The sequence below is a fragment of the Chinchilla lanigera genome, unplaced genomic scaffold (genome assembly GCF_000276665.1).
Source record: "Chinchilla lanigera isolate Chin_1 unplaced genomic scaffold, ChiLan1.0 scaffold00081, whole genome shotgun sequence".
In the NCBI taxonomy this organism is placed as follows: domain Eukaryota; kingdom Metazoa; phylum Chordata; class Mammalia; order Rodentia; family Chinchillidae; genus Chinchilla; species Chinchilla lanigera.
Window position 1 is genome coordinate 8,015,862 of NW_004955482.1, and position 10,367 is coordinate 8,026,228.

The window sequence follows — 10,367 nt, forward strand, 5'->3', positions numbered from 1 at the left end:
TTTTTTTTTTTTTTTGTACCGGGAATCGAACTCAGCACCTTGCGCTTGCCAGGCAGGTGCTTGTGCTGCTGAGCTACATCCCCGGCCGGAGACTCCAGCTTTAAACTCCAGCTTACAAGCCAGGGCATGTGGATGGATGTCTTCAGACCTGGCCTCCTAGTTTTGTTTGTTTGGGGAGTTTGTTTGTTTTGAGACAGGGTCTCACTAAGTTGCCCAAGCTGAGCTCTAACTTTGTGATCCTCTTGCCTCAGCTTCCCAAGTAGCTGGGATTACAGGTGTGCGCAACTATGCCTGGCTGTGTCCTGGTTGTTACTGCCCAGGACCTTTCTGACATTTTCATTGCCGCCGTTTCACAAAAGGGAAACAGATTGCGAAGGGAAATGACTTGCTCAGGGCTCCTGCAGCTTGTGAGCTGGGAAGCATTTCTGCAGATGCCCCGTTCTGTGTCTGGAGCCCCAAAAGCTTTGGCTAGCCAAGGCTGAAGTGTACAGCGTAGCAGACAGACGCCTAGAGATGGGCGAAAACTTGCCGCCCCCACCCCAGAGCCCCTCCTTCCTACCCCGGGGGGGAAGCCATGTCCTTGTCCTCTCGGGGGTCCCGGGGGCCACCGTGGAGCCCAGAGCCCGGTGCTGTGACAGGTCTCCACTGGGCCAGGGCCAGGGCAGCTGCCTGTGCAGCCCGCTCACCTCCTCCCCGTGCACCCCCTCCCAGCGCGCGGAGGCCGCCCAGCGCGAGGTGGAGAGTCTCCGGGAGCAGCTCGCCTCGGTCAACAGCTCCATCCGCCTGGCCTGCTGCTCCCCGCAGGCACCCAGTGGGGTAAGGATGTGGTCGAGGAGGGACGCGTTTTCGGGGGGGGGGGTCGTGCGTGACATTTCATGGGTGGGTTGTGTGCATCTCTGAAATTCCGAACACGTACATGTGGGGGGTGTCTCTGTCTGTACGGGGGCATCACATCCTCTAAAACATAATTCCCCTGAACTGCTTCACCAGAGGAGGGGAAAATGTAGCCACAGTTCCTGTAACGTTTCAAGCTCCAGCTTCCTGGAGCCCCTATTTGACCAGAAGTCTAGCATCATCTTTGGAGGCCTCCCTTAGCCCTGAGCTAGACCAGTGGTCTAGCCCAGAACCCCCCGGAGCTGTCAGACCAGAGGTCGTTCCTGTCTCCGCAGGGAGATGAAGCGCTGTGGCGGCGGAGCCGTCCTGGTGGCCGCCACGAGATGGCGCTAGTGGGCGGGGCCTCGCTAGGCTTGATCTCCAGAGACCAAGAGGCCCAGGGGGTTCCCAGTCCCTGCAGGCACCACATACCAACGTGTGAAGTTTCACACCACTGCACAGCCTTAGATCCCCAAAACCTGCCAGGGTGATTCCAGCAGGATCTTCCACCCAGCCACATGCTGTGAAGAGACACCTCGGTCATCAACCCTCAGGTCTGAGTGTTCAGCCTGGTTCCTCAACATCTTTTTCTTTTGCTGGGTGGGGTGGCGCACACCTGTAATCCCAGCACTCAGGAGTCTGAGGCAGGAGGACTGTTGCCAGTTCGAGACCAGCCTGGCCTACAAAGTGAGTTCAAGGCCAGCCTGAACTGCATAGCAAGACCCTGCCTCAAAAAAAAAGACAATAAATAAGTAAATAAATAAATAAATCAACAAACATCTTTCTCTTTCCTCCTGATCAGTGCCCCTTTGGAGGTCCTGCTATCATTTTGTTTTTTGAGACAGGCTCTCCTTATGTTGTCCAGGCTTGCTTCAAACTCACAGTGATCCTCCTGCCTCAGCCTCCCTAGTGCAGGGAATTTTAGGTGTGCACGACCACGCACAGCCCTGCCCTCATTTCTTGACAAAGGACTTTGGTCAGAGGCACCCCATTCAACCCCTCTGCAGTTGTTAGTGGTCTCCATCGCTACTCCCCGGTCAGTCTTTCTTCCGGATCGCTGCACACCAGGGCTTAGACTCACAGTTCCGCTCACAGGGTGATGTGCATTGTCTGCCCGGGAATCCTCTTGATTCCACCCGCTGCCCAGGCCCAGCCTCCACATGTCTCTTTCCGTGTGAACACTGGAGTGTGTGTGTGTGTGTGTGTGTGTGCGCGCGCACACTTGTATACTTGTGTGTGTGCGCTCACCACTTCTGGGCGTGTGACCATACTTAATTGGACTGCTTCTGCTTCCTTATCTTCCCTCCTACAACCTCCGTCTAAGGTCCCTGAGAGGTCTGCAGTGGAGCTCCCCGAATGGTGCTTGGCTCCTACTGTGTGCTCAGTAGATACGGGCGCCTTTGGTCATCTTCTCGCGAGACCATGCGGCCTCTCTGAACCTACACGTGTGTGTCGTGGCGATGTGCTCTCGTGAGCGTGGCTGCCTGATCGATGCCTGTGCACTTCCACGTGTGTGCCTGTGAGCGTGCGAAGCCAGGAAGGGCCACCCGTCCTCGCGTGCTGCGGCCGTGGCTGTGCGGGCCGCGCTGTGCCCGGCAGACGGCGTGTGTCCGTGCGCGGGCTGCTGCACCGCACAGAGGGAGCCGGGAGGCGGCGTGGGAGGCGGGGCGGAGGGCGAGCGCTCCCGGGGACGCCTCCGAGAGGAATTTACCAATGGCTCTTAATTAACCCCCTTGGAGCCCAGCAAGTGCTGCGCTAATCAGCCACAGGGAGCTGGGCTGGTTTGGGAGGTGAGCTGCTCTGAGCACAACAGCGGCGCTCAATGCTAATTAATTTAATGTATTAATGGCATCCGCTTCCTGTTTTAATTGGCATTTATCTCCATGGAAGAAAGCCGGTTGGCAGTGGCGGGGTGTGTGTGTATGTGCGTGTGTGTGTGTGTATGTGGGTGTGCGCGCGCACACACACGTTCAGTGCTTCTCAAGTGTATTTGGAGCCGAGTCTGAGACCGGCCTGACTGGATGGCCCTCAAACAGTAACTTCTCCGTCTTCATCTGGGACAAAGGGGCCACTTCCTAAAATGGAGAAGCCACGGGACTTGGGGTATCGGGGGACAGGCAGAAGGGAGCACCCTTAACGTGGCCTGCGGCTGCAAGGTCACTTGTCTAGCCCCAAGGGTCTCAAACAGGGACATCGCCCGGGGTAGGACCTGGACTAACGAAACCGGAACCCCGGTGCAAGCCGTTCCCTCCGCTGCGGGCGCCCAGGCCCTGGGCCCAGCGCACTGCTTCGCTCCGTGGCGGCTCTTTACTGACTAAGTGTCCACTGCCGCGCAGCACACGTGAAAGGAGACGTGGGTGCAGCGAGCACGCAGCACCCTGAGGCTTCCAGCTGCACTCACCGCGCGCCCGCGTCCACACACACAGCCTTCCATTCCGCGTGGGACGTGGGGGGAGGCCCGCCTGCAGCCCCTGCCCACCTCCAGCCCCTCAGAGCCCCGCTCTCCCCCAGGACAAGGTGGGCTTCACGCTGTGCTCGGGGCCTCGGCTGGAGGCGGCCCTGGCCTCCAAGGACAGGGAGATACTGCGGCTGCTGAAGGACGCGCAGCACCTCCGGAACTCGCTGCAGGAGCTGGAGGAGGCCTCGGCCAGCCAGATCGCCGACCTGGAGCGGCAGCTCACGGCCAAGTCGGAGGCCATAGAGGCAGGTCCTGGGGGCGGAGACGGGCGGCGCCCAGGCAGGCGGCCTCCCAGCACCGGGCCAGCCTCACCTGCGGGTTTCACTTTCAGAAGCTGGAGGAAAAGCTCCAGGCACAGTCCGACTACGAGGAGATTAAGACGGAGCTGAGGTACAGGCCCCCCGCCGCCCTCCCTGCTGCTCCCCGCCTGGCAGCCGCTGCCCTGGCCTCCTGTCCCCCCACCAACACTGGCCTCTGCTGAGGCCTGTCCTCCGGCCTGGCGCGGCTGACTTCGGTCTCCCCACGTTCTCCACAGCATCCTGAAAGCCATGAAGCTGGCCTCCAGCACCTGTGGCCTCCCGCAGGTGAGCGTCCCTGCCACTGCCCCTGTCCCCCAGGGCCGGCTGCCCCCCAGCCGCCTGCCAGCCGCGCCCTCTCAGCCCTGCTTCCTGTCCCCTCAGGGCATGGCCAAGCCCGAGGACTCGCTGCTCATGGCGAAGGAGGCCTTCTTCCCCGCTCAGAAGTTCCTCCTGGAGAAGCCCGGCCTCCTGGCCAGCCCTGGTAGGGAGGAGGGCCGAGCCCAGCGTGCGGGCCGGGCGGCTGGGCGCGGCCGGGGGTCTCTGCGCCAAGGTGCGCCGCCTTGCTGCGTCAGGAGAGCCGCGGAGCGCGAGGGTGCAGGCCGATTGGCCGCGGGGCGCCATCCCTCCGGCGCCCGCCCACGCCCGTGCCGCCGTCACGGCCCTGCAGGGCGCTGGCCCCCTGAAGAGCGTGGGACAGGCCAGCCCAGCGCTGGTTCCCCCGGAAGGGGCCCTGTACAGGCGGCGGGGAATCGGGGTTCAACGGCCAACACACTGTGCCCCCCACGAGCAGGCGATGTCCCCACGGCAGGAGGGGCTCCCACAACCCGCTGTTGTGCCAGGCCCCAAGGGGGGGGGCGAGAGAACTTGGGGGGCCTCTCCTGCGGCTTCCGGCTGCGGGACGCCATAGCGCTTCTCCCCATCGCCGTCTTCGTCCCCTCGCCCCCACGCTCTCTCTGAGAGTCGTCCCGTGTGCATCCCTCTGCCGGGCTCCTCCTTTCATTGCCACCCCGGCATGGGGCTTCTGTCTCCTGGGTTATCTCTGCCCCGCTCCCTGTCTCCGCCCCCCTCACGATCTCTTCTTCCTGTTTGTGTCCCTCTCTTCCTGGTTATTTTCCTTCCTGGTCCGCGCATCACCTCTCTGTCTTTGTCTGTTTGTCTGTCTTGGCGTTCTAGAGGAGGACCCGTCAGAAGACGACTCCATCAAGGACTCGCTGGGTGCCGAACCGCCCTACCCTTCCCCGCAGCAGCTCCCGCCTCCGCCAGGGCCTGAGGACCCCCTGTCCCCCAGCCCCGGGCAGCCCCTGCTGGGCCCTGGCCTCGGGCCTGATGGGCCTCGGACTTTCTCACTGTCCCCCTTTCCCAGCCTGACCTCGGGGGAGAGGCTGGCCGGGGACGCGCTGCTGCCCAAGCATGTGATGCCCCCGGCAGCCTTCAAGGGGGAGGCAGGCGGCCTGCTGGTGTTCCCGCCGGCCTTCTACAGCACCAAGCCCCCCGCGGCCCCTGCCACCCCGGCGCCCGGCCCCGAGCCCCCGGGGGCCCCCGAGCAGGCAGACGGTGTCGGGGGCAGCACGGCGGCGGCCGGGGCGGAGGAGGAGCAGCTGGACACGGCGGAGATCGCCTTCCAGGTGAAGGAGCAGCTGCTCAAGCACAACATCGGGCAGCGCGTGTTTGGCCACTACGTGCTGGGGCTGTCGCAGGGCTCGGTCAGCGAGATCCTGGCCAGGCCCAAGCCCTGGCGCAAGCTCACGGTGAAGGGCAAGGAGCCCTTCATCAAGATGAAGCAGTTCCTGTCGGACGAACAGAACGTGCTGGCCCTGCGGACCATCCAGGTGCGGCAGCGAGGTGAGCGACCCGGGCCCCCGCGGCTGCCGCCACCACCCAGCTGTGGCACCCGGGGAAGGTGACTTTGTCTCCTTGAGCCTCCGTTTCCCCACCTGACTGCCTCCTGGGGGTCCTAAGGAGAGCCGAAAGGGATGCAGAGCACTGACCTAGCATAGCACCTGCACCTAGCGTAGTAGCTGCCCGAGAGCTGCCAGCCAGGGTAGCTGCCATCACCGCTGTTGTCACTGTCATTGTCACCGCCACACTCGGGCGGTCTGACCCTCACCCCCTGACCCTGGAGCCCCTCACGCTCAGCTCCAGGACGGACCCCCACCCGGCGACAGATGCCTCCTTGCCTCCCCCAGGCAGCATCACCCCGAGAATCCGCACGCCTGAGACAGGCTCGGACGACGCCATCAAGAACATCCTGGAGCAGGCCAAGAGGGAGATCGAGTCGCAGAAAGGGGGTGAGTGTGAGCCCGGCCGGCGCGGCCTCACCCACTTCCATCCACCCCAGGGACTTCTAAGCGATGTGAAGCTGCAGGGGCCAGGCGATCTCTCCAGATCACAGGCACGGTCATTCGTGTCTCAGATCCTCCCGTGCTCCCTGCTGCGAGCCTGCGCCCCGCCCAGGCTCTGACGGGGAAGTGTGTGCGTCACACCCGCACCCGGGCCCCTGTGCTGGTCCCTGCACCTCTGATGCCATCCTCGCCTCGACACCTTTCCCAGTCGACTCCTGCTCATACCTCAGCCCAGAAGTCACCTCCTCCGGGGAGCCCCCCATCCCTGTCCAGGTGGATCGAATGCTGCCCCTTCTTGGTCCTTCCATAATGATCTGTCATGCTCGGCGCAGTGGAGCCAGATTGGCCACAAGCGCTGGCCCTGTGTTAGTCGTGTGATCATGGACAAGTTACTCGCCTCTCTCTGCCTCCATCTCCTCATCCTTAAAATGGGTGCAGTGTTACCACTGCTTTCTGAAGTGAGAAAGTGGGTGCTGTCACAAGCACGGTGCTCCACAAAGACTGTAGCAAGCGTAATCCTTACTACCTCTGTCTTCCTACAACTGCGCAGCTTCCACTGATTCTGCTGGAGTGGCTGTCACTTCCCGTCTGGGTCTTGTTACAGCCAGGAACCAGTGTACCCAGCGCAGTGTAGCTCAGGCAGGGTAGACCTTGGCTGACGGTTAGGCACTGACGCCAGCCTCCTCCTTGGCTTTGCAGTGTCTACTGCCCCCCGGTGGCTTCTTGGAGCAGGTGTCCTGATTTCCAAGCTACTTGCTACTAGGAGCACAGATGTTTTCCTAAGACCTGCCTTCCTACCTGTTTACAACACTGACAAACTTGCAGGGCATGGTGGTCACACCTGTAATCCCAGCAGTTGGGAGGCTGAGGCAGGAGGATTGCAGCACATCAAAGGCTGGTCTGGGCTACAAAGTCCAAGGCCAGCATGAACTACATGGCAAGACCCTCTCAAAAAACAAATCAAGGGCTGGGGATTTAGCTCAGCGGCACAGCGCCTGCCTGACAAGCGCAAGGTCGTGAGTTTGATTCCCAGTACCGGAAAACAAACAAACAAACAAACAAACGATCAACAACAAAAAAAAACAGTGACAAACTTGAAACAACTCACATTTTCAGCATTAGGGGATCAATATGTAACAGATAATATCCCTCTGATCACTTATGCAGCCATTAAAGATGGAAGGGTTTTGTTGTGTTGTTTTGGTTTTGTCTCTGTAAGGTTTTTTTTAATTTGGTTTGGTTTGTTTTTTGAGCACTGGGGATTGAACCCAGGGCCTAAACACTGAGCTATATCCCCAGCCATTGGTTTTGTTGTTGTTGTTGTTGCTTTTGGTGTTTGTTTGTTGTTTGAGACAGGTCCTTGCTAAAGCACTGAATTGCCCAAGCTGGGCTCAAACTTGTGAGCCTCCTGCCTCAGCCTCCCAGAGTGCTGGGATTACAGACATTTACCACCACACCAGGCTATGCTGGAAGAACTTCTTAATGATAGGACAAATTACACACCTGTAATCCCAGCTCTTGGAGCTGAGGCAGGAAGATCAAAGGCCAGTCTCAACTACGTAGTAAGACCTTGTCTCAAAGAAACTTATTTTTTAAACCAGGCGTGGTGGCGCACACCTGTAATCCTAGCACTCGGGAGGCTGAGGCAGGAAGATCATTACAAGTTCATGAACAGCCTGGGCTACAAAGTGAGCTCAAGGCCAGCCTGAATTGCATAGCACGACCCTATCTCAAAAAGACAAAGAAAAACAACTTATTTTTTAAAAAGTAATTTAAAAATGGTAGGAGAAATTGCTCAAGCTGGCTCTCAGTAAGTACAAACCAAACCCTATCCCCACATACCACGTGTGATCATACAATTCGTGTGGTATAAGAAACGTACCTGAAGAAAAACATTAAAATATTTCAGGTCTTTGCCTTGGGGAGAGCGTGACTAGGGATTCTTATTTTCATCCTTTTCATGCTTTCCTTTGAGGGTGTGTATCTGTGTGTGCATATGTGTCTAAGTTTGCCACGGTAAGCATGCATGGCCTTTTTTATTGAACTTTTTAAAAATTAAGGTAAGTCAGGCCAAGTGGCACACCTATAATCTCGGGACTCTGGGAAGCTGAGGCAGGAGGATCAACCGTAAGTTTGAGTACAGCCTATACAACTTAGTGACTTGGCAAGACCTTGTCTCAAAATAAAAAATAAGAATTGAGTTCAAAGTCACACAGAGTTCACCACCGTGTGTGTGTGTGTGTGTGTGTGTGTGGTAACAGAGATCAGATCCAGAGGCACTCCACCACCGGGCTACATCCCTACCTTTTTTTTTTTTTTTGAGACAAGGGCTCACTGACTTGCCCAGGTGAGACTCAAATTTGTGATCCTCCCGCCTCAGCCTCCCCAGTGTGGAGATGGGCAAAGGCCACAGTGCCTGGCAAAAGTTACCCATTTTAGACCCGGCCGCGGCGGCCCACACTTTCGATCCCAGCACTTGAGAGACTGAGCTCGAAGGGTCACCGCGAGTGGAGGCAGCCCGGACTACATAGCAAGCCGTGTCTCAAGAAAGCCAAAGACAAAAAAATTTAAAGTGTGCAACTCAGTGACACTGAGTGCAGTCACGGTATTATGCAATCACCATTTCTTAATTCCAGAACACTCCCTCACCCCAAAAAGATGCCCCGATCCTGGGAGCAGTCACTGCCCACGCCCTCTGCCCAGCCCCTGGCGGCCCCTCATTTACACCCGTTTTTTCGGATTACCCGCGTAGAAATGAAATCCTAGATTGGTGTCCTGTGTGCTGGCAGCTCTCACTTTGCACCTTGTTTGCAGGGTTTTTCTAGGTCATAGTGTGGATCAGTGCTGCGTTCCTTTTCATGAGTAAATAATGTTCCATTGCTGGACTGCTCTTTTAGTTGGAAAACCATAAACATTATTTTAATGGGCCTGTGGGGACCCTCGAGGATGGAAACTGCACAGAACAAAGCAGAAGGTCACACTGGACAGGGCGGGGGACCCAGGAGGACAGGCCGCTCCAGTGGTTATCCACATGGTTGTCTTTCCTCAGGCACAGATTCATTACCGCCATGGTAGCTCTCTGCATGGCCTTCTCCTGTATGTGTATTTATACATTCATTTATTCATTCATTCACATAACGGAGGGAACCTCTGGAGTCTATAGCCTGACCCAAGATTTAGAAACCTCCCAAGGTCTTCACTCCTCTGGCTTCTGCCAGCCCTGCCCGCTCTCCCAGAGCTACCTTCGTTCTCCGTGTTTCATTGTTCCTCTGTGTTCGCCATTTGTTAAAAAACATTGCTCACTAAATCCCATGCTATTTATTTTGCTTTTTTGGAGCCTTTATAGAAGACATGTTGTCTTGCTTACTTTTCTCTTGTTGCTGACACAAAATACCCGACACCCAGAATTAAGGAAGGAAAGGTCTATTTAGCTCACAGTTTGTGGAGGTTTCAGTCCATACTCGGCTGGTTGCAAGGCAGAGTGGCACATGGCAGAGGGCAACAGTTTGTGGTGGCAGAAAACAGCAAAAGCAGCAAGAGCAAAAAGGGAGGAGCAGCAGAGGGAGGAGCAAGCCTCTGCCCCTCACCTACACTGTATGCAGGCTACCTACCCCAGGGCGGGTGTAGCACTCACACCCATAATCCCAGCGTTGGACCGTGAATCAATCACAAACTCTGGAAGCCCACCCCATGACTGCCTGAGGCCCTGGAGGGACATCCAGGCACCAGCCATAACACATGCTCATCATGACCGTGTGTTATGTTCAGTGTGGCCCGTGGGTGGTTTTACAAGTCGGTTTCAATTATACCTGGTGTATAGCATTCCACCGCCTGGCTATTATTCGTTATCCATTCTTCTACCCGTGGGCGTGGGTTTGTGGCATAACTTTGCTGTACTACAAGCGAAGGAGCATCCCTTACACGCTGTAGTCTTTCCTGTCTGAACATTTGCATAGTTACATCACAGCACAGGTAAAGGCACGCAGAGGAACCATAATTTACACTCCCCAATTGTTTGTTTGTTTGTGGTTTTTTGTTTTGGAGACAGGGTCTTGCTGTGTAGTTCAGGCTGCACCTGAACTCACTGTGTAGCCCAGGCTGGCCTCGAACTCTGTCGATCCACCCGCCTCGGCCTCGCTGAGTGCAGGGGTTGTAGGCGGGCGCTGCCCCCACATCCCGCCGGCCTCAGTGCCGCCGCGGGGAGCCTCTGCCCTGACGGTGGGCCCGCCGCCCCGTCCTCCTGCCCGCAGGTGAGCCCAAGAGCTCGGCGGCGCCCCCGAGCGTGGCCAACGGTGCGGCGTCCGCCAGCACCTCGGAGGACGCCATCAAGAACATCCTGGAGCAGGCGCGCCGCGAGATGCAGGCGCAGCAGCAAGCGCTGCTGGAGCTGGAGGC

The 10,367-nt window shown here is 57.8% G+C and overlaps 1 protein-coding gene across 1 annotated transcript in view; it reads left to right on the forward strand.

Annotated features, from left to right (window-relative positions):
* Cux2 (cut-like homeobox 2) overlaps positions 1-10,367 on the forward strand; it is a gene marked incomplete in the record, with an annotated part of 262,326 nt that overhangs the window by 232,379 nt on the left and 19,580 nt on the right. The window contains 8 exon segments of the mRNA XM_013503646.1: positions 712-816; positions 3,385-3,576; positions 3,663-3,721; positions 3,867-3,915; positions 4,012-4,111; positions 4,804-5,472; positions 5,817-5,918; positions 10,223-10,367. Of these exon segments, the coding sequence (XP_013359100.1) occupies positions 712-816; positions 3,385-3,576; positions 3,663-3,721; positions 3,867-3,915; positions 4,012-4,111; positions 4,804-5,472; positions 5,817-5,918; positions 10,223-10,367 (1,421 nt within the window).